At 36.9% G+C, this 25,558-nt stretch overlaps 1 protein-coding gene across 6 annotated transcripts in view; it reads right to left on the reverse strand.

Moving 5' to 3' along the window:
• VTI1A (vesicle transport through interaction with t-SNAREs 1A) overlaps positions 1-25,558 on the reverse strand; it is a 344,315-nt gene that overhangs the window by 138,235 nt on the left and 180,522 nt on the right. For 4 of the 6 annotated variants that reach the window (XM_008539676.2, XM_008539667.2, XM_070632691.1 and 1 more), the window contains 2 exons: positions 2,257-2,327; positions 1,514-1,575 (listed from right to left, as the gene is read on the reverse strand). In XM_008539676.2, coding sequence (XP_008537898.1) covers positions 1,514-1,575; positions 2,257-2,327 — 133 coding nt within the window. Of the gene's footprint in view, positions 1-1,502; positions 1,576-2,256; positions 2,328-25,558 lie in introns of all 6 variants that reach the window. The other 2 variants (XM_008539690.2, XM_008539684.2) reach the window with 1 other exon arrangement.

Genomic DNA, 25,558 nt, shown 5'->3' on the forward strand with positions numbered 1-25,558 from the left:
GCCCGAATAAACTATTTTTCCTAAATGCTACATCTGATTAAGCCATACCATTAAATGACAGCTGAACTTTAACATTAATATGATATTATTTAAATAACCGCATGATTTTTTCTTACACTAAAAATGATGAATGATTTCTAGACAGCTCAATTGACATAAAGCAGGAGGACTCTTTAATGAGATTTGACAAAATGGAGACATATGCAGAATATTCGTTACAGCTCACATCGCAGGGGCCCTCCCAGGGAAGCAGTAGAGGATTTCTTCCTTTTTTTCTTTTTTATTGTCTATATGCATTGAAGCATTCCTTTCAATCGCCACTCCTCTGTGGATTTTGAGTTTTTCTAGGTCATTTACAGATTACTCTTAATCAGAGCATTTGGTGGTTTATGGTCCTGAATTGAGACTGTGCGTGCAGGAAAAGGAGAGGCACGTGGAGTTAGGTCCACGTTGGTTGGCAATGACTGATCAGCGTGACTGAGAAATCACATCGGCCACATTGGCCTACAGAACACTAGGCAACTACACATTTGATTGGTTCTTATGCAATCAATCGCTAAGACAGCAAACATACTTTTAGCAAATTATTATATATAGAGATATGATCAGAGAAGACTTTACTTATCTTTTCTAGTTGTTTCTATGGTATCAATGATAAACAAGATTCTCTTTAAAATTCCAATTAAGCTATTCTAGAGCCGATTCTCAACATTCCTCATTCACACTTCTATTCACAGTTTCAAACTGAAGGTTATGCTAGAGGATACTCTTATTTGGTAGATTCTGAATGTAAAATAATTCCATGCTGAATATACATAGGTGAAAATTGGCACCAATTTTCAGAACAATAAAAACATTTCTCACTCCCCTCCAAAACAACCAGAATATAGAATATTATGTACACTCATTCATTTATTTTCACATACTCTCCTGAGTATTTTCCATCAATCAAAGGTTAGTTACACATATAAAACATTAACATTTGTTTGCTTGCACATGTGAATTCAGATTATTCAGATAATCTTTACATTTTAAAAATCACCTTTAAGTATACATAAAATTGAAATGTTTCCCCAAACAGTTATCTCTTAAAAAAGAAATGAAAATAAGGCAACAGAGAGCAAAGCTAATACTGAGTGTGCTCCTGATACTGCAGGCCTGTGTTCCCTCTATAAGAAGGAGGCTATCGAAATAGAAAATAAAATGAGTCTGCTCCTGCCATGGGGACTTCCTCAGGCTATGAAAAAATACTTCATGTCTAACCCTAATTTTTTCCATAGCTTTAGGTAACCCCCCTAGCTCAAACCTTCTCTCTAATCTAAGTTACTCAGTGTGTGTTTCCATCCAAACAAGAGTTAATATCAGTGCTCTGTCATTTCAAAAGGGTCTTGACACGGGGTACTAAGAGCAGAAGCCTGCATGGCTCAAAAATGCCCAGTTGCAACCAGATGAAAAACATACTTTAAAACAAGGAAGACAGAGAGAGAAAGATAAGTCCCTACCTTGCTCTTACCTTCGCAACATCCCTGTCAGAACCCTGGAGCTCTTCCCCAAGTTAGCATCTGTTTCCCGCAGCTAGGAGGAGAAAAGTAGCATTAAAACAAAACAAATCAAACTTCACGCACTCGGATTATTTTTAAAGTACACTGGCAAACAATAATTTTGTCATGATAGAAAAATCCAATCCATAAAAAATGCTTAAATACACGAAAATACATTTTTGACACCTATTACAATCTCTGAAAATTCTTAGATTTAGAAAATTACACATAACAGAAAATCCCAGGAGCTTTAAACTGGATATTTGAACTGGATATAAAAGCAAATGTCTCACAGGCGGACAAAGTTTAATAAATATCTGGTAATTAATCTCCATTTATGAACGTGCACAGTCCTAGAAATATAAATGGAAACAAAAGAATTGAGGGAGGATGAGGTATCTTACAGCTTTCACTCTGAAAGACTTGACATGCTTCAAAATCTCCCCCAATGACCTTCTTCTCAGCTATAGAGCTAAATAAAATTTCTACCTGGGAGCATTCTGGTTGGGGGGGGACATAAAGAGTCAGCTTATTCTTTCTCCATCCTGCTCTTTTTTTCCCTCTCCCCAGACTCTCCATCCCTCCTTCACCCTAGCCATTTTTAGATGTACTTACATCTACATAACTGTCAATGTCTACGCATGTGCCAAAGACCGTTTACTTTATGTCTCATCATTTACTGAATTTGTAAAAAGACTGTACCACTTCTACTCACTCTTTCACGTGCTCTCTGTATCTTTTCTCTGTCATGACTGAGGTTTTCCAACATCTCCTGGCCAATTTGCTCTATGGAAAAGAAAATGTGAGCAAGAAAAGATGACTTTGGGCGCAAGTGAGAACAACCTTCAGAAGTACCAAATGACAACAGGTGCAAAATCAATGTTAAAGAAATAGACGTTGTATATCAGACACCTATTTCAATTTGTTCCTTTGAAAAACATTAAAAAACTATTTGATAAACTTGCCTATTTATCTGAGGTATAATTAAATGTGATTTATAATTCAACCTATAGAACATGACTATGGCAATGACAATTTAGAGGTGATACGACTTGCCCAAGGCCAGCCCAGCACACTATCTGCTAAGATAGAGGAGAGCCTAGATCTGGAAGTCTTTCCACTATTTTATCATCTTGGAACATAGCCTTTGGTGTTTACAGGTTAAAAATAAGGTTAATGAACCTGCTCTACCTTCCCGACTTCATTATCACACTGTTTTGCATATGTAAGTCAAACTCCAATTAGAATGATTTTGATTTAATGTATTTGCCCCACAAAAACAGTCCTCATACTCTCAACTACTGCACCTTACTGGTAATGGAACTATCTCTAGGCTTGTGCCCTCCTGGAGCAATGGCTTGTTTAGTGTTCTCAGCGGCTGGGGTATTTGAGTCAGGGTGAGGTGCACTTCTTAAAAAGTAGTTGAGGAGAGCTCCAGCTGGAGACAGAACTTCCAAACGCTTATACTGGTACAGGCAGGTTAGAACATTCATTAATAAGCCACACTGCTGAGTTCCAATGAGGTTTCCCCCTGCCGTGATCATCCCAATTGGTTGGCACTGTTCAGTTTTCCTCTGTCTGCACATCCTTCTACAAGACTGTAGGTATCTCCTGACCTGACAAACATTGAGCTGCTCTGAATAAATTTTTTCCCAACTCATTCTCCATCACCTGGGAGGTGCTTTATTCTATAATAGAAGAATTCCAATCTCTCTCTCTTATAATCTTGGCAACCTGTCTGACTACCTTATTCTATATTTCTTTCTTTCTTTTTTTCTCTTACACTGTCTCTTTACCCATAACCTATAACAACAATCATTTCTGCCTTATAAACTTATAGAAACATTCAACAAGCATCCATTACAATAATAGCAAATAATTTAATAAAGTCATAAGAAGTCACCATGGTAGTTATTTGGCTCATGTATACACACTGACCAACTTTTTAGAAGGACATCCTAAAAACTGTAGTGCAGTGGTTAGGCCACATTGAGAGCTTAGGCTGTGTGCTCACACGGCTTGAGCCTTAATCCCAGTGCTGCCACTTAATAGCTGTGTGGCCTCACATAAGTTACCTACCTTTGTTGTGCCTCCGTTTCTTCATCTCTAAATGGGGATAAGAATATTTCTATATCACGGGGTTGTTGTAAGGGTTAAATAAGATGATTCAGTTAAAATATTTAGCACAGTGACTGGCCTATAACAATAGTAAGCATTTATTGAATGATGATGATTGATATAAAAAACCAGTGGATGATTATGACATTGACCCCTTCCTACCCTAGGTCTGTCATAAACAACTTGAATTGCAATCTTATTTATAAGATGAAATATCTGTCCTATCCTTCTCAAAAATTGTTGTTATTGTCAAATAAGATAACCTAAGTAAAAATGTTTTGAAAGTTACAGGGTACTGTACAAATGCATGTAATTCACAGTATGTGAGAATCAAGGCATTGAACAAATTATCCTGAGCCCTCACTCTGTGCCAGGTGTAGATGCTGGTGACACGACTAGTAAACTAGATCAAGCCCTTTCACTCATGATCTTCCGTGCTATTAGTGAAGATGTAGCAGTTAAAAGGCAAATGTGACATTAGAGTTTGTATTTCATGGCATATCAGAAAAAGGACCATACATTCCTTTCATGATAGAGAAATCTAAATAATAAAAAATGCTTAAATACAATAACATAAATATATTTTTGACACCTATACAAACTCTGAAAATTCTTTCCAGGGTAGTACCTTCCCAGTATAATCTCTCCTCTCAGATTTATGTTAGCTTTTTATTACTAACTCCATACAATTTATCCTTAAGGTAAAACTGAATAAGATACGTGGTTCCCAGTGAAGGCATCATAAAAGTGGAAGATGATACCAATAATGGAGAAGCAGGAAACAACTAGAATTGAACTTTTTCTTTTTTTGCATAACAACTACAATATTCAATTTTGTCATTCTATTAGGTATTACTGTCATATTGAATTCCTTTAATATAACATAGCAGTTTTAATTCATTTTTAACTTAAAATCTCTAAAGCTATGAACACCACCAATACTGTAATTATCAACAAAACACTAGTTATATATTTTCCTCCTATCAAGATTGATGTATTATAATATGTTATCTCAAACGAATAGGAAATAGGTTATTACCATGGTGTCTGTCACCAGCATAACGTTCCTAGTATTTGTGGCAGGAATAAAGCAATAAGAAAATGAAATAAAGTGAAAAATGAAATATGAATATGAATATGAAAATATGAAAGGTTTGTGATCTAGTCCTGCTCCCAAAGTACATCAAGTGTGGCACTGGAGAAGTCAACATTGGAATGCAGGCAATACATCCACAAGTCTATCAGGTTTGCCAGGGGAAAAAGTCTACTCTGAATGGATCTATAGTCTGCTACTAAAGGAATCAGTGGAACCAGAGGTAAAGAGCTCAGCCTTTTCAGGAGTCATAAGTCTCTCCCACATCCTCTTTGCCTCCTGGGAAATATCTCAGCATACAAAGTTCTAACCCCATCTGGCAGGAGAAGAGATACTGGCAAGAGGGCCCACATCCTGGTATTAACACACACACCATGCAATTGTTGGAAACAAAATTATTTTTTTATTTCTTACTTGCTACTTTCAATTTTAATGCCACAATAAAGAAAATTCCAGGCCAAGCATATTAGAAAATACTCACTCTTATGGAATGAAAAAAATTCATGCAAAGAAAGTTATATATGGTTTTTTCATTATATGTTCCCCCACCCCAATCAAACCAAACCAAAACAAGACAAGAAATTAGAGGGGATTATTCTTTAAATAGACTATCCTTGGTCATAATATTATTAGACATTTAGGGATCATTTCATCAAAAAATTAGTAACATTGTCTGGTTTACTTTTCTTGAATAATTTAATTTAAGTTGTAAGCACTCACCAAAAACACCAATAAAGAAAGAACGCAAGCTCATAGGCCTAAACCAATGCAAACGTGATATACTGAGTCTAGAGTTTTCAGTTCTTTAGACTTTCACAGTGCCTTTAGAATGGGAATAGCCATACTGCATCTCTTGAAATAACTTGACAAATCATAAATTTTATAACTACTGCACTTGTTGACTGTGAGGATCCTCCTCAGAGTAAGAAATAATGGGAAGCACAAAAGAACATCAAAACTGATGCTGGATGCTGGAATTCTACATGTCAGTATCAGCATGATAAACGAATTCCTAGAAAGAAAGTTCCTTCCTGCACTTCTATCCTTTCCACAGGGGTCCTGGGAATCATCCTGGGAGTATGGCATTCAAACTTATAAAGTGAGCTTTTGTTTCCGAAATTACCCAGAATGAATCATATCCTTGATCTGTGGCCCCTTTTATTGGGTCACAATCTACAAAATAGATTTTGGCTAACATTTCCTCTTCTTTTCAATATATTTGGGTGGCGGGTATATACAATAGGCATTCAACACTTTCCTGCCCCATAAAATAATGAAGGAAGCAGGGAACTACAAATCTAGCAAGACACTTCCTGAAGGACTGGCCTGGCATCACAAAAGATAAGAAAGACCTAGTTTGAGAAGCTTGTACCAATGAAAGCATCATTGCTCTCCATTCATAAAATATTAATGCCACCTGAACCATCATAAGACTGACATGAATTAACTTTTTAAAAAAAATTTGTTGGATTTGTATTTTGGAGATGAGCAGATTAAAATATTCTCTATAAGAAGAGAGAACTGACTGAAGCTCATATCATATCATAATATAAACATGGCTGAAAGGGAAAGAGCCTCAAATATAATTCTCCAGAAAATGTTCCACTTGATAAATTCAAAATATTAAAAAACGATTTTAGCCATTATGCCATAAGTAGTGCACTCACCAGAAAATAATGATCATTCCTCAGCACACTTAAATTTACTTTATTTTCCCAAACTTTATTAAGGATGTGATTTCCAAAAAATTATTTTAAAAAATGAAGACAGTCAGTTAAGTCTTCTCTAAAGAACTAAGAAAAGGTAAGGTCATTTGCTGGCACTCAAAAACTTCATTAGCAATTTTAGTAACAGGTAAAAGGCATTCACAATTATCCAGCTATTGTTTGCATATGGGGACTTCTGTGAAGTGTAGGAGTGCATAGAAATACTGTAAAAGAGCCATTTTGGAAGCATGTGTTTTCATATGTATATTGCAGAACACTAACCAGAAAGATGAAAAACACAAAGTAATATTTCCTAACAATTCGGAGTACTGAATTTTGGACATGGCTTGGGAACCCCTGGCCACCAAATCAATGAAGGTAAAAACGTGATGCTTCAGGAGATCAAAGAAAGTCACATACAGCTTTCCCAGCGGTAGCTGCTCATAGACTGGTGGGGTCAGCCATTCTTTGGCATTTAGCACACCTTCTTGGACACTGACTTTGGTATCATGCCCTGAGTGGGGAGGTTATCCTCAGTAGGGGTGTTACTCAGGCATGGAGAGTCTTTTGAATTCCTAACACCTGGAAAGGCGGGGGAATGGAAAAGACTGTTCCTTCACCACCTTCGTTATTTGACAATTAAGACATGTGAGGAACTTCTGCCTCCAGTTAGGATGCAGAAAGATGCAAATGACCACTCTCATAGAAACAAGAAAAACCCAGACAAAATAATTACCATTCTTTTCTAGGGGAAGTTCAGTGGACGCAAAGAAGCAGCTCTGATGGATTCTAGAGAGAAACAAGGCCCTCATATGTGAGCAAAGAGCCGTGGCAACATTCATACCTAGGGCAAGTGCCCGGGCCGAGTACAGGTCTCCCACTGAGAGACTTTTTGGGGATGTGGAGAAATCAGTCAAACAGCATACGACAATGTAGTCTTACAGGACAGAATGGAATCTAGAGGAGCTCCAAACACAAAAACAAACTGCCTGGTCTGATAATTCTCTAATCTCCACATTTGCCAAGGAAGAGGCAGTGGAGGAGAGGCTGGTTAGTAAAGAGAAATCACATATTACCACACATTCTTATGGTATTTTCATTCTGAGACAGCATCAGAGTTCAAACAGGAACCAAAAATAGCGGAAACTGTGGACCAACCAATACTGATAAGATTTTTAAAAAAGCAGCACAGACACAGGTTGTGGGGGCACTAATCTCAGAGGAATCCAGTCTAATTAAGGATTCAGCTCAGCACTAGCTCAACTTAATTTTGGGAAGAATCTGATCAGGCCATTAATCAAACACTAGATAGAATAAAATGCTTTCAGAGGAAAATAAATTCAAAATGTTTATATTTCGGATTTTGCTGTTATTTTTTACACTATGTCTAGAATAGTGTACAAATTACAAGACAGGCAAAAAAGCAGGGGGAAAAAGAGAATCTTGAAGTGAAAATATAGTTGATCTAAGTAGACCAAAAGATGACTTAGTCATTAGAGGGAGCAGATAAAGATTTTAAAACAACTATGCTAACTGTTAAAGAATTTATTAAAAATGGTAAACATAATGGGTGAAGAGATGGGTTTTTTAAGAAAGAAATGGAAACTCTAAAAAGGAACCAAATGAAATTCTAGGATAAAGAAATACGCATATGAATTCAATTCATAGGATGGATTGAATAGAATATACTTCACTATACAAGAAAGGATCATTAAACTTGAAGCTGGGTAATAGAAATTATCCAAACTGATGGAGGAAAGAAGTTTGAAAAAAAAACACAGCATCAATAATCTGTGAGATAATAACAAGTGGTCTTATATACATACAATCAGGTTCCCAGGAAAAGATATTCCCAGTGAGACAAAGAATAGGATGGAAGAAGTATCTGAAGAAATAACAGCCAAAATGTTTTAAATTTTATTTTAAAAAAAAGTCAACCCACAAATCAAAAAAGTTCAACAAGCTTTGAGCAAGATAAATACAAAAAACCCCCACATCTAGTCACATGATAGTCAAATCTTTGAAAACTAAAGATAATTAAAAATCTTAAAAGCTGCCAGAGGGAAAAAAGACAAATAACATGCATGAAAGCAATGATAAGAACAAGGGCTTGAGTTTTTGTCAGAAACAATGCAAAAAGACAATGGAACAACATCCCAAAGTGCTGGGGGTGGGGTAGGGGGACTTCAACCTAGTATTCCATATCCAGTGAAAATATTCTTTAAAAATAAAAATGAAATAAAGATAATTTTAGGTAATTGAAAACTGAGAGAATTATCCAGAAGGACTGAGCTATAAGAAATGTTAAAGGAAATTCTTCAGACCGAAGGGAAATAATAGTAGATGGAAATTTGGATCTACTGAATTTAGATCCAAATAAAGTAAAAATAATAACAACATGTGTAGAATTAAATATATGAAAAGCACAGCACAAAGGCTGGAGAGGAGGTAAACGGAAGTATACTATTAACTGGTTTTTAAATTACATGTGAAGTAGCATAATATTTATTCAAGGTAGACTGTGATGTTACGGATAGAAATTGTAATCCTTGAGCTTCTCCGTCCAATATGGTACCCACTAGCTAAATGGGGCTATTTATATTAACTAAAATTAAATGAAATTTAAAATTCAGTTTCTGCATAGCCCTAGTCACATTTCAAGTGCTTAGTAACCACATGTGGCTAATGGTTACTGTACCGACGAATATGGAAATACCATCTCTAGAAGGATCTCCAAATTCCCTTTGTCTTTAAGATCCACGTAAAAGAAATAAAGAAGTATTCATTTGGGGTTTAATTTAGCTAAACTGGGCCTCAGTTTCCTTAAAAGCAAAATGACAGTCTTAGACCAGATAATGTTAGTGCCCCTTCTGGCTCTACAATATTAGGACTCAGTGACTGTATAAAATCTCAATGCCTCTTTTTCTATCGAGCATTTAAGCAAACTAGAACACAAGGGCCAAACCAGGCCCACAAACGTATTCCCATACTCTGCCTCCCAGACAATGTTAAAAACAACAAACAACTCAAATTTAAATGCTTTTAAGCAGGTCATACACTCTCTAGTTTGCCCAAGTCTCCAACACTGGACCGCTTCACACAGTAGCCTGCTTGGCCTCCAAGGACTTTTGCATTTACTATGCAGTACAAAATATTTGCAGGCACCTTGATGATGACGTTATTAACAGAAAATTATACATTCATATAAACTGAAGGTAAACACGCATTCTAAGTAGAAATGCAGCAAGAGTATGCAGGGCCAGGTTTCTTTCTTTTTTAAAGCAATTATGATTTAACACTACCTCCTGAGCAGCTGAGTATATATTCCGTTTTGCTTTAGGATGATCAAATCTATCATTAAGCAATTAAAAAAATCATCAGCGCTACTTTCATCAGAGTCATGGTAGCAGAACCTTCCCTTAGTCACCTGGTTTGCTGCAGATAATTAACAAACACTATTCCCAGAGCCCTCAGACATCAGTCAATGAAGCTGTGCTACCAATAATGATGCTCGGGAATGAGCAGGTACTATGTAAATTGAGGTTGTTAAACAAAAGGAACCATGTTAATTACAGCTCCATTCAAAACTGAGAATGAATCTGTTCTATTCTATGAAACAAGACCAGAGCAGCAGGAAGGACATCCCTTTTTTCACAATTCACTAAAGAATGTGAAAGCCAGGAGACGAAGCAGCAGAAAACCTGAATGGGCAAAACTGTCAAAACACATTCCAAAGGCTCACTTGCGGAATTTACTGAACGTGTATTCACTTAACAGATGAGGGAGACCCGTTCAGCATCACCCAGATCTCCAGGTTGAATGAATTACTCATTCTGAAAAAACAAAAAGTGCTGTGAACTATTGAAAAGTGACCAGAAAGTCATTAGAAAGCCTTTTTAGAAATCATTATAGGCAGAGTTAACCACTATCTCTACTCTTTGTGAACTAGAACACATTTCTGTCACTGAATGTATAACATTCTGACTATCTGCTTAGTCAGAAGTCACTCTTGGGTGGACTGCAGAACTAACGTGGCTAGCAAACATGTTTTGCTTTTATGAAACACTATTTTAAGTATTTCTGAACTGATTGGCAACAAAAAAAAATTTTAAACAGGAGATTTCATATAAAAAGCTGGACTTGTGGCTTCTTTTGAAATTTGGAATATGTGGAAACTGGGTCCCCATTCCCACTTGGTAAACTCAGACTGGAACTGAGTTATGGCTGCCCCTTTTAGAAGAGTCAGGTACTACGGAGCGTGCCACCTCCCCACCTGGCCCGTTTCACTCCTTTATGTTGCTGCTTTGCTGTTGTAGGATCTGAGTCTGTGACTCCTTGCTTATATATTCTTCCTTCCCCATTAGATTGTAAACTACTTTAAAGATGAGGCCATTTCTTAGTGCTCTTAGTATACGCAGCATTTTAAGAGGCAGTGCCTGACATACGCAGGTGGTCAGGAGATTTTTGTTTCTGGGAAACTCTGACCTTGAAAATACGGTCTTCCAAAAATTTACAATACTAGAAGTACAGACTTTTAGAAGAAATATGAGCCTTAAGAGCAACTGCACAGATGAGCCAATGAGGGTGCAGGGAGTCAGCGGTGGAGATCATCCGAGTCACCCTGCTAATTACCGACAGAGCTGCAACCGTGACCTAAGCCTCCCAACTCCCAACTCAGAGATCTTGACAGTAAAAAAAATAATAATAATAAATTTAAAAGTGTCCTGTCCAAAATGCATTACAATGTGGCTGACAAGGCGTTCTAATACTTTAGTAAACATTTACAATGTCAGTGCCAAGAAAGGCTTTTGCAGTAACTTGGGCAAGAGTGAGAAAGGAGACAGTCTCCACATTCCCTAACATTGTTCCCATAGAAGAATTACAGCATCTACAGAGAAGTATGCTGTGATTTCATGGTTGGGACTGGAATCACTTTCTGTTCTTCACAAATTACACAAACAGCAAAAAAGTCCTAGGAGTATTATGTTCTCATTCCAAACCTTCTGACTTCAGTATAGTTTTGTTCTTTTAAGAAATTAGGGGTCAATTCTCACATAGAATTGTAAAACGTCCCACTCACTGACCCCTTTTCTCCACTCTCTAATCACAATGGCAAGTGAATAAGTTATTCTTAACAAATGAATCAGGTGAAATGGAAAATTGAATATATTTGAATTGATTATTGTTTCCGTGAAAAGCAGGTAATCAGGAGATGACATTCCAACCTCTCCCCTTACTCTCTCTCTCTCTCTCTCTCTCACACACACACACACACACGGAATAAAACATATTTACTTGGCTTGAGACACATGTTCAGCACTTAATAGGAGAACACTTTATTCAAGGTTTTTGGATGGAAACAGGGACAGATAAAATCATAGAAACTCAACTATCATACGCAAATACCAGATGATAATAGAAGTTTTGGCCTTGACATTCCTTTTCCTGATTTTTTTTTCTGGTCTTAATTCTATTCTGTTTGAATTGAAGCTAGAAGGGAAAGGTGGCCTGAAGGATGAAATCACTTCTCTCCTTTTGATTTGGTATGTGGCAATAGACACAAGTCAACATATAAATACACAAGGAATAGACACATACAGCTTGTGATCTTCAGGTTTAAATACTAAAAATTAGTGAAATCACATTGAGTTGAAAACATGAACTGGCTTCTTTCACTTACCTTAATGCTTTCAAGGTTATTTATGTTGTAGTGGGTATCATTCCTTTTTATGGCTGAGTAATATTCCATTGTATGGATATACCACATTTTCTTTATCCATTCATCCACTCATGGATATTCTGGCTGTTTCTATCTTTTGGCTATTGTGAATAGTGCTTCTACGAACATTAGTGTACAAGTATTTGTTTGAATGATTATTTTCAACTCTTTTGGGTATATGCATAGGAGTGGAATTGCTGAATTATGTGGTAATTCTGTGTTTAACTGAAAAACACAGTTTTTCACAGTGGCTATATTTTACATTTTACATTCCCATCAACAAAGCATGAGGGTTCCAATTTTTCCTTGGCCACACATTATTTTCCCTTTTTAAAATTACAGCCATCCTAGTACACGTGAAGTTATATCTTATTGTGGTTTTGATTTGCATTTCCCTAATGACTAATGATGCTGAGCATCTTTTCATGTGCTTGTTGGCCATTTGTATATCTTCTTTGGAGAAATGTCTATTCAAGTCCTTTGTCCATTTTTAAATTCGCTTGCTTTTTTGCTGTTGAATTATGAGTTCTTTATATGTTCTGGATACCTAGACCCTTATTAGATACATGATGTGTAAATATATTCTCATTCTATAGGTTTTCTTTTCACTCTCTTGATAGTGTCTTTTGACATACAAAAGTTTTTAACTTTAATGAAGTCCAATTTGTCTATTTTTTCTTTTATTTCTCATGCTTTTAGGGTCATATCCAAGAATCCACTGCCAAATCCAGGCCATGAAGATTTATCCTTACATTTTCTTCTAAGAGTTTTATAGTTTTAGTTCTTACACATACATCTTTGATCTATTTTGATTTAATTTTTGTTTATGGTGTGAGGCAGGAAGCCACAGAGCTGTTTTTGATTTGCACAAAATATTTAGACTTAATCTGGAAGGAATTACTTTCTTCCTATACAACTTATATATGTAAAAAAATCTAATATACACCCTAACTCAAAGCCTAGACCAATATTTTCATTGATTTGATAAATTAAAATGTTATTTTTATACAGCATTTTTTCATGTCTTGACCCTTCTGAGCACACTGAAAGCAGACACCTAGGTTAAAATAGGAGGAGGGAGCATGGATATACTGAATAAATAGAAAACAGAAATTTATTGAGTTTGAAGAAACACAGGGCAATGGGCTACAGGCAGGGAACAGGCCTTGAACACTGACACTGCTAAATTTGAGCATCAAGAAACACAAAGTTATGGGGCCTGCAGGGTGGTGTAGCACTTAGGTTTGCACGCTCCGCTTCAGTGGCCCAGGGTTCGTGGGTTCAGATCCTGAGCATGGATCTACACACAGCTCATCAAGCCGTGTTGTGGTGGCATCCCATATACAGAATAGAGGAAGATCGGCAGAGATGTTAGCTCAGGGCCAATCTTCCTTACACAAACACAAAAGAAATACAAGTTAGACTTAAAGGATGATCAACATTCAAGAAATATCAGGCAGGAAAATCATGTTGGAAATTTAGAGGGGAAAATTGAGAAAGTAGGAAGACTGACATTAAAGGTGACAGAAATTAAAGAAATGATTAAAATTTGGAAATAAAAATTCAGAGGGATAAAAGAAGCCAGTTTCTTTAACTTTCCAACAAAATGTCACTTCTGCTATCCACATATCTAGTCCCGAGAGCAAAGTGAACATTCGTATGTATGCATGCCATACATACTGCCACTCTTTATTTAATCCCAAACATCTGGCAGATATCATTAATCAGTCACATTGCCCCTGAACATACCTTGCAACTAACTCTCTCCTCGCAATGCTCCAGGCAATCAACTCCAATTGATGAGAGTTAGCACGGGGGATAAGACCTATTTGCTATCGTGGGTCTACAACACGGAGGTCTTTTTTCAACTGACAACAGAGAACACCCACTTTTCAGCTAGTGCTCTCATTCTTGAGTTTTCTGCCATTTATTTCCTTCAAAAGCCTGAATGAGATGACTGAAATTTGAAGTGGACAGTCAATGGCAAAGTTCTCACCTGGTGGTGTCCTTCTTTGTTTTTGGACCAGATACACTTATGGAACTTTTAATAAACAGAGTTGTGCAGACCTCATGCTAGGCTGACTAAATTAGAATCCCTGGAAGTGGGGTCCAGACATGTATATTCTTAAAAATTTCTAGAAGTCATGTTAAATTCTTTGTCAAGGACTGCTGGCCTTCATTTCTCAAAATTCTCTAGTACTACATATCTGGCCCCCATATAGAACTTTACCCCTTTAACTCTGCACCTTTGGTACTCATAAGATTTACTTAAGCAATTACAAAACAAGGGGCTGGCCCCATGGCCGAGTGGTTAAGTTCGCGCGCTCCGCTGCAGGCGGCCCAGTGTTTCATTGGTTCGAATCCTGGGCGCGGACGTGGCACTGCTCATCAAACCACGCTGAGGCAGCGTCCCACATGCCACAACTAGAAGGACCCACAACGAAGAATATACAGCTATGTACTGGGGGACTTTGGGGAGAAAAAGGAAAAAAATTAAAAAAAATCTTTAAAAATAAAAAAATAAAAGAAATTACAAAACAAGGAATATTTCTACTGCTTTAGTCAAGCTGATTTCAAGAATAAGATTCATCACATTTCTTAGTTTGTCTTTTTAAAGACCACCACCACACTTCCTCCCCTTCCTGATTAAAAAAATTTTTTTGACAGTACAGGAAATAATTCACTTTGTACTATAGAACAATGCAAGCTATGTAATCCAACATATTTTCTTCTTTGGCCTGAATCCTAGGAAGCTTTGGGTGAGTTTAATCCTTAAGTGTTAAAGCATTTCTCTAGGATTTCTTCTCCGCCCCTGCCCAAATCTTCCTGTTCCTTCTTGGCTTCTGTCTTCTGTCCTGGGTTAATTTTTTCTGCTCTTGATATACCTACCCAAGCTCTTATTGTAAGACACTTCTTTTTGTGGAAGTAGATGGGGCACAGATCAATCAATAATCAAAAGTAAGCTAGATTGTTAAAATACAGATTCCTGGGCCCCACACCCAGGAGGTCTGGGGCAGGGCCCAAGAAGTTGCATTTCTAATAAGTTCCCAGATGCTGCTGAGAGAACCCCTCTTCTAGAGTATGAGTTTGCAAACTAGGGTCCTTAATCCAATTCAGTCTGTAGCCTGGTTTTGTAAATAAAGTTTAACTGAAACACACGCAAACTCACAGAAGTAAACCAGAGCAATCTACAGAGGACTCTAAAATCTAAAGGGGAGAATTTATACTATATCATGAAGCAGACAAAAAGATGGAGATAATTTATTCTTGAATAACTCTAAAGCAGAAGGGCCCTGTGTTTTAGACACTGACATTTTGAAAGGTAGAAATTAATAAAACTCAAGAGAAGGGAATTGGTGAACAAGTGGAGAGAAGCATAATAAAAAAGGGTAGGTGATCTGACGGTATATTACGGCAGAATTTTAAGGTGATGTGACCTTTGTAATTTCTAAACTTGAGATGTATGGCCTATAAAAGATTCAAACTGAGCCTAAATTATTGTCTTCCTAAAAAAAGAACAGATATGAAGGAGCTAAAGATTTCCTAATATTTATGCTATCCTTCTGACATTAAAGAAAAGGCTAAATACATATGGATTTTGATAATCTAGCTCATCAGATGGCAACTGCTGGTCAATGTCAGGTGAAGGACAGGAAAGAATTATTCAATTTTGTAAACTGAAATATCAGTTTGACCTTAGAAAGGTAGTACATAATCAAATATGCACTTAGAGACTTCTTTTAGTAAAACTCCTAAAAAAAATAGTTTACTATTGTCTGCCTTTCTTAGCAAGCACTATGACATTGGGAGTTTCTAAAATACAGAATAAAACACAGCCACTATTGTTTCTAAATACAATAGACAATTTATTAGGCTTCATTGGCAAGGCTGTATATTGAACTTATTAGCAAAATTCTAAGAAGAATTTTTAATTATATCTCAATAGGCTCTATCAGGGAACCACTAAAATTGAGCCTTTCATCAAACTTCCGTGTGAGAGTATTAACAAGTTGAGATGAGGCTTTTTTGAGGGAAAAAGGCATGTACGCTTACACCCTTGGCAATGAAAAAATGCCTTCATTCATTCAATATATATCCAACAAAAGTTTATTGCGTACAGGCTGTGTGTAAAATACTGCAATGAATGTTTCCCTGCAGGGAAGGTTTTTTATTTTTGGCTCCTATTTATTGACTGCTTCATTGTATGCCAGCCACTGTGCTAAGCACTTGACAGATACTGCATTTAATCTTCACAACCACCATATGAAGTAGATTATTATTAACCCCTTTAAAGACAAGGAATCTGAGGCTCAGAGGGTTAAGTAATTTGCCTAATGTTGGCCAGTATTCAAAACCCATGTGTGATTGATCCCTGAGCTGATGGTTATGGCCAGTGACACACCATGCTTCGACTAGCCCATAAATGGCCAACATCACAGGCATTCTGGCCTGGTAATTTGAAGCAACACTTTGGACAAACACATAATAAAAAAGGTAGGTAGATATTTTATGACTTTTTGAATGTCATAAATCCAATACAAGCATGAGAGTATAAGATAAAATTTAAAAACGACTATTTCTACTTGAAAGAAAGAAAAGCAGGATGAGTTTTCTAAGGCCCAAGAGCCTCACATATTATATGGTCTACTGCCCAGTCCCAGCTGACCTGTTTTTCCAACTCTTTATTCTACCCTCAATTTCAGAGTTCTCAATTCCTCTCCAGGATTCTGTGCCTTTTGTTTTTTTGTGAGACATGCGGGGACTGCACACTCACGGAGACAGTAGTGACTGCCAATGTAAAGATCACTCATTTCTGGGGACCAAATTATCTCTCTGGTCTGTTTTCACCACCATCTGTCTGTATCGCCTTGTGACTATCTTCACGGTGTTACTCACGAGGATGGCAGGATTTAATTTCACTGAGGACTTGTCTACACTGAAGTTCAGATGTTGTTCTAAGTAAGCACTGGCTCAACCACAAACCCAAGCCCCTTCCTATGGTCTTTAATTCACAGAGTTGGTGGGTGGTTTTCCACCTGAAACAAAGAAATTTTCATTACTATAGAATTCTCAACATTCTACTATACTCCACTGTCAACATCCTGTTAGGAGACATGGCAATTTCTAAATGGTCAGAAATCAGAGGACTGTGCCCCTTTTCCATTCCTGGCAGAGGCCAGTGTTCTCAGGAGGTTTCAGGAAATATATCAAATAATAGCCCTATTGCTATAAAATGTCCTTTGATACAACAGGAATGGATAAAGTGGACTTCCCTAACTTTCTATTTCAACCTTTTCTTTCTTGGAGGAATCATCCTTAGAAGCAGGAGTCTAAAGTCCATTCATTTTTTTCCTCGATATACTGAAAGCATACTCCTAAACAATTTTTAAAATTATTATTATCACAACTATTATTATTCTAATAGGGATATAAGTTTTATCAAAAAGGGACTGGGATCATCAACTACTAGAGTGGTTATTCCATTAAGAAAGACAATGCCAATATCTTTTCTACCCAATTTAGACATCGAGATACTATAAACTATTTTGTCACAATCATAATCTCATCTGAAAACCATCTAATGGGCTACTTAAGCATAAAAGAAACTAACTCTGAAGACAGCGCTGCTCCTCTCTGTCGACTTTCTAGAGCTAAGGAGGACATCATCCCAATTCTAGCTGAACATGGCAGATCAGCTGGTTTTGAATGTTGCTTGAACTGCAGAGCAGTACTTAAAATTATGGTCAATATGAAGGGAAGAAACAATAACCTCTTTAAATCAAAGAAGTGATTTACAAAATAAAGACTGGGCAAAAGACTTATTCAACCTATTGAAGCAGTTAGTCATACAAACAAATGAGAATGTGAATCATACGTTAGAAAGTCAAGCTTAGTGAAAACACAAGAAAATATCTTCTATGTATTTAATGTAAGTCAAAGTTCAGACAATAAAAAGGGCTATTTTAAATTCTGCATCTCGTCACTGGGAGGACATATTTAATGTGAAGGCAGATGGCTTCTTTTCTTGTAGTCATAGTTGAATGTACAGAGACAATACTGAAGAGGATTATAAGAAAGCATCTGGAGCCTCATCTAGCGGAGAATGTGTCTTGTACATCTGTATCCTCCCCACCATGTCCAGCATGTTGCAGAGCCCATAGTAGGTACTAAATAAGTACTGTACGTGATGTAATGTAATAAGCTATACTTCAAATTATTGGTACCAATTCAGTTTTGGGGACTAATACACCGGGAGAACCCAGATGATGCCACAACATAATGAAACTTCTTTTTTCACACAAACAGAAAGCTCAGGAAGCTGGTGAACAGCTCAGCAACCTAGAAACTGGCTGTGCAGAGCACTCTTTGAATACGAATTAGCAGTGGGTAATGGCAGCATATTTATGAGGTCTCTTGCCGGGTCCTTTCCTCCTGTGAATGCTGTATAATTCATTGCGTGCGCCCTGACCCCAGTGCGCTCCTGTTCTGACAAATCATACTTGATTAAGACAAATCTTTATTAGTTAGCTAGTCAACTTCCCCATTTATCACTGGCAAATCCCATTCTCCTCTTCAGGTGCCGGAAAAGTGACTGAAACATTAAAAAATAACACATACCCAAACATCCAAATACAAATAAAATATTTGTTATACACAGTAAGTGAAACCAGAAATCTCAAAGTCTTGATAGATGATTAAAAAAATGATTTAATAGGTATTTTTATACTCACTGACAAACTCAGACCCACTATACATTTCACCCAGGCTGAGGAATTGTTAATTAGGGATTTTTATCTCCTACTAAACTCTTGTTTGAAAGCAAAATGTCATATTTAAGAAACTGTATTACAAAATTGGAGGCTCAAAACACTGAAATAAAAAAAAGAAGACTGCTGAGTAGAGAGAATGTTTAAGGCTCCTACCAAAAGAATAACAACAACAAATCTTTTAAAAAGAGAGACAGAATAAGGCAGAATGAATTCAAAATTATTCTTGATTTTTCAGTACCATACGAAAATGCATCTCTTTTTGAACTGTTTGCAATGTTTTCATGAACTTCAATGTTGGTTTACCCTAAAGGTGATTTAATGAGTGGATGATACTCATTTTAGAGTCTGGTGCTCTGAACTTGGTACCAGAACCATTCGCAGAAACTTGACAATGAAGCCATCAGGAACAAAGAAGCTTGCCATGTCCTAGGATTGCCATTGAATATAATAAATAGGATCTTCTGACAAGTTTTAAAAATTCTCTAGTTTCATGGAGGTAGAAATTGGCACAAACCATTGACTTTCTTTCCTTAGTGAGAACAAGAGAGGGAGCAAGATGGAATGAGAATGAATAGGTTTGAGCTGATTTTCATTTCTCATATTTTTATTCTTAAACCCTGACTCCAATGGAGGAGGAAGATCTTTTTACTTTTTTCATAAGAAGCTACTAAATCAGTCCAGATGTGTAATTGATGAGTAATTTCTACATAGATTATCTCATTGTTCCCTTTAAAAGCAATGCAGAGACAGTGTGTAATACAGGAATATTTTACAAAAAATTTCTAAAGAAACGAAAATTTCTAAAGACATGTGAGATCCTAAACATTCTGCACTGATAATAAAGAAACCCATACGTAACTTATGAGGAAAACTCACTTTTAGTTTTGACAACTTGAATGAAATGCCAGTTAACATTATATGGTATGCATATCATATTTTACCTTATTGATGTCCTTAAGTGGTAAATGGAAAGTAACATTCACAAACATTTTGCATGCTGAGGCTGTCTTATATTTGCCAAAATCTCCCATTTAGAAAATGTGGATACATCTTGAGAAATGAGGTCAGAGCTTGGTATGAGAGACTTCAAAAGAACACCTAGTGCTGTGGGAAATAGTGTGTTGATGATTTTATAAGCTGACTGACTCTGATTATATCTATGGATTCAGAAGGAATCACACTAAACAATCCCTCCCCACTCTACAGGTCTTTCATCATGATCTCAAACCACTGGACAAACATTCCAAAAGTGAAAATTGCCATGGTCCCATTGGAGCATCTTTATTTCATTTGGGGGTGGGCTGGAGACTTAAGTAGTTTACAATATGCTCACAGAAGTAAAGGAAAAGTTTTGCAGTCACTTTCATTCATCCATGGATTCTCCACCCATTTTTTTCTTGGTAATCCTGATGAAAAAGAAATCTCCCAGAAAGGTGACAAATTTTACATCAGAGGTACGATTAGAATTCAACTCAATAAATGTTATTGAGAACCAATTATGTGGCAGGCACTGTGAAGATATAAAGAAGAATAAAGCATGTTCCCAACATGTAGCAGCTCACATTTAGGTGGGGTAGAATGAGATGAAGATCACCAGCACTACAACAAAGCATAAAACATTGTGCAAGTGCTAAACACAGGATGGTGCCAAGTGCGTGGGATCAACTTATGTTAAAACATGGTACTCTCCACTAATTTGTTCATCATCTTTGCAGGTCTCCACGAATCCACATTTGATGATGTCCACCCCAGCTTTCTTGCCCTGACAGTCATAATCATCTGCCTCACAATGATGTGGACATCTTTTGACATAATTTAAAAATTGACTATCTACTGACAACGTAACTGTAACTAACTCTACTGTGAAACTCACATTTCTTTTCAAATCTTAGAAGACAAAGGTAAGGACCTATGGAAACAATGATTCCTAATTTTTTTCACTGTAGCTTCAGAATGGACATAATACTGACCTGAAACTAACTGTAAACAATAAATATTTAAAATAATGGGAATGCGTAGTTAGATAGTCTACATTTCTAGCAATGTCTGCTGGGAAAAATGTTGAAAGGCATCTGGTCCAGCTACTCCTACTTACTATTGACTTACCTATCATTCAGCTGCACATAAATCAAAGTGGATGATAAAAAGATAGTATTCTTTCCTGTCTACCTGCTCCCCATCTCTGGCATCAGGTAACCAAGAAGCAATACATTGCCAATTGGTGTTTCTTTTCCACATAATGCCTGGCATATAACAGATGTTTAATACACACTTCCTAGATGTAAGTATGGATGTATTGATGGATAAATGAATGGTGGGGAAGGTCAAAAGAAAAACTAGGAGTGTAAAGAAAATTAAAAAGGGGAATATATAAAAAGTGAGAAAGGCTAAAAGAGTAAAGGTGGTAAAGAGATTTATTTAGAGAACTAGACACTGTTCAATAGACTCTGGAGTCAGCAGAGAGTGAGATTAGAGAGTTGGATTAGATCATCTGGAGAAAAGTAGCTTTTCTAAATGGCATATCAGGCAGAGCTTGGATTAGAATCCAGATTTCTTAACTCTTCATTTCACATCCTATGTAACACATAATACACAAGCAGAAAGTTCAAGAGCATGTAATCTTTGTGGACTTCTTCTTATTAGAATCAATGAATGGCCCTGGGGCACGGCTCCTTAAAATAGCCCCATCACTTCTACAACCGTGAGTGAAATGCTAGGGAGGCAGATTTCCACCAAGGAGAATCCCACACAGCACTGGTCTCACTCATCATTTTAGTGATGCTATCTGAAACTAGTCAGAAATACCAAATATATACCCATTTATATTCTATAATGAGAACTGGGTCAAGACTGGTGGTAGAGTGGAGAGGAAATGTACTTTTCCTTACAATTCACTTATTTAGATTTTATTTAATTGGGGTAAAATAATTCAAGTAGGTTACATACTCAGCTACTGTAAACTGATTACTCATTCATTCAACAAATATTTACTGAGTGCTTACTATGCACCAGGCATGGGAATAAAAAACCAAATATGGCATCAGGTGATCACAGTGAGTTATTAGGCAAACAATGGTTCTTTGAAAGTGAAAGTTAAGAACATTTAATATTATAAAATCCTTGTGATTGAACAGTTTGAGATTACTTCCTCATCTACAGATTTTCATGGAATAGTTTCATACGATGAGTGCTTTCCACTTGCAAACACATTCCTAGAAAGCAAAATAAATATCAAGTAATTGCACTGTTTTGCTGCTATGTCTAACTCTGGGGAAACCGAACTGGTCCTCACCACAGTATGATTTTGCCATTGTGTTTAAGGTTGGAAAGCCAGTATAATCAGATATTCTAATGCAAACAAACACTCGATAGAGAAACCCAATTCTGCTGCAAATTTTCAGAATGTGTTAAAATTGATGTCAATGTCTCAGTAATTTCGCAGTTTAAAAAACAGTTAGAAATGTAATGACTACACTACACTTGATTAAAGCATTTACAGCTCTAATCAAAAACTGACAGCAAGATCAAAGATGTTAACTTAAATCTCTCTTCTAATTATGTTTAAAATGCCACACCTCAGGCCTGTCTCTCCTCTTCTTTTTCAAACCAAATTCTGCTTAAGAAAGATCTAACACTTCTTAACAGTTCATTATCCAATAAAACTATTCAAAGCTTAAAAGCAATCTACACAATTAGTCAGGACCTCAGGGAGTCCACCGGTAGTCTTTATTACAGGACTTCATATTAAAACACCTTAATTATATTTGTCAAATGGATTTCATTAAAACCCATCGTCACTTTAATTTTCATATTTTGACAGTGCTGGCATAGGCATTATTACCACCTGCCAGGCTAGGAACTACAACAAAATTGTCAAATTCCTTCAAATCCTAAGCAGTTTCTTTTGTAGCTGACTGATAGTTTTCCCTGTGTGAGGAATCTATCACAATTAGGAGAATTAAAATACCCTTACTTAAATTCTACTCTGAATATATATGTTTCTTGCAGGTGCAGGAAAAACAAACTACAGCCGTGCCGGGTTGCCAGGTGCACTCGGCAGCGAGGGGCATGCACATACTTTGCAGTGTATCTGAATAGCAATGCCCAGACATCAAACAGAATGCACTATGATTCAATCACATCACAACCATCAGGACTTGAAAGCTAGGACATTTTTTTTCTACCTCCTATTCATTATGCTGCCATACTTCATAAAATATACGGTGTTTCTGGCCATTCACTTGAGATTCAATTGTATTTTCATTTGCCACTGCGATTTAGACTATTGAAATAGCAAATGGAAAAAATACATACATCCCTTTCTTTCTAGCTATGCGATGTTCAATGTCAACAGCGATGCAATGTTTATAGCACTTTCCTAATTCAGTTAGTTATGCAAGTTTAGGAAAATGGAAGTGTGTATACTAATGAGCGAAGCATTTTTGTCTGTTATGCTCTTGATTTTCTATGTCTTTGGTAGCATATGCAATACAGAAAGAGAATTCCTCAATGATCCTCCCTTTAGATTGTGGCACATAAAATTCTATTCTTCAAGCGTCTAAGATAGAACAGGAATAGCAAAAAAGGATGGACTTTTTTAACCTAACAGACTCATAAGATATAACAAAGGAGAGAGGTTTCTGGCCTATGTCTAACACACTTCAGGGCTTTGTACAATGGTCTCAAGAGTAATAATCACCTTGCTTTATGAATACTTTAAATCACAGTAAATGGTCTTGGATTATTTTGAGTAAAGCTGGAGTTTTAATGATTTACTTACAAAATCACAAGATATTTAAAAAATGATAAATGATCACTGACTTACATGTCTCAAAATGTAGTATAATTGAAATGGAAAACATGCTCAGAGAATTATGCATGGGGGAGATGCATTTAAATACAGCTCCAATGTCACCACTGCCTAGAAGCCTTTCATGATCAGCTTTGCTGGCAATGTTTCTCCCTCCTCTGGACTTGGATCAACTCATTATCTGTACCAATATTATGGCACATATCCCAAGGCTTGGCATTTTGCTCTGCTCTCTATGCCCAGAGCCTAGTAGAGTGCATCATACTGTGCACACAATGTATGTCTACTAAAGTGACTCACCATGCTCATGCCCATCTCCCTACCAGACTGAAAGCAACCCCCTGCTGGCAGGGAATAAATCTTACACGTTATTCACTCCCCCTCCCATACAATGCCTCATCAATGGTAGTCATTTGGCATATCTATTTTTATCTCTGTATATCTATCTATATACATATAGATATAGACATACATATACATATAGATATGTAAATAGTATGTTTATGAGTGTGTATGAGACAATATATTGAATTCTGCTGAATACAAAATTTATTTAAAAGTTTCAAAATTTGTATATTAAAAATTTAGGAATCATCAACCCCTTTAAAATTTTTATTAAATGTCACTATAATCTTGAACTACAAATCCTTCACATTTGTCCCATGTTTCCCTTGTTGACTCTTTAGTAACTCTGCTTGGGATGGCTGATAACTGATGGAACTGATGAAGTAGATAGGTCAGAGGAACACAACTTAGACATTTTGCAGTAGGAATCAGAATTCTTTTCTAAAGAGCTCCTCAGCTGCCAGAAAAGTGCATTCCATTGCAATCAGTCAATAATTTATTTGAAGCCATTATTATTAATAATCACAGAAGACATGGATCTTTCTCATTAGGAAAAAAATTGGAACAATCTACTATTTCACAAAATGTTCCTAGAGGGACACTTCAAAAATGAGGCCAGATGCGGTCTACAATCTGGAATATTTGAAGTTTATTTGATATAAATAGAGGCCTACAGAAACCCTGCTGACACAAAAGTCACAAGGAACATATAAGTTTATGAATACTGCATTTATCACATTTTAAATGCAATAAATGTTGATTTGGTGCTCAAAGAGTGATTTAGTTATTGAGAATCTTTCTGTCTTAACACTGTGCTACCAATTTCTGCTCAATAGCACCCTGGCTCTGGTCATTCACTAAGGCTATCACAGTTCCCGTCTTTTTGTTGTCCATTCATATTCAAAGCAGTACAAGCACAGGAGTTGGCTAGGAGACCAAAAATTCTACATGGTTTATACAATGGATTGACACAGGGACGTGTCAAATATGGTTTGTAAAAGTAAGCATTCTGGGCAGCTCATAAAATACAACCGGAAGTTTGGGTAATCTAGGGCTTCCACTGAAAAGGGATAATTGGGGAATGGGGACGGAATCTCTGGAGGGGACAGGGACACTGAAGGTAATGGATAGAGAAGATCATTTAAGGGAGACCTTCTGCAAGAGGGGCTTTGGTATTGAGGCTGGGAGGTGGGTAAGGCTCGCCAACTGCTCTCTGGAATTTCTGCCTGGGACTGTGTACACACCATCAGGGCTGCCACCTCTACTCCTTGCTGAGGTCATCTCCCCTCTTGAGCCCACACTGTCATGCACATCATTACCTGATCGCTTGCTATGACCTCTAGGAGTTCTTCCAAATCCCCCAGTTTCGGAGCTCATGAGCCCTGGTGGGAGTCCTCAGTCTTTCTGAATTGGGCAAATAAAGGAAAGCAGCTCTTCTGGTTTTTCTCTTATCAAT

The sequence above is a fragment of the Equus przewalskii genome, chromosome 1 (assembly GCF_037783145.1).
Source record: "Equus przewalskii isolate Varuska chromosome 1, EquPr2, whole genome shotgun sequence".
Classification (NCBI taxonomy): Eukaryota; Metazoa; Chordata; class Mammalia; order Perissodactyla; family Equidae; genus Equus; species Equus przewalskii.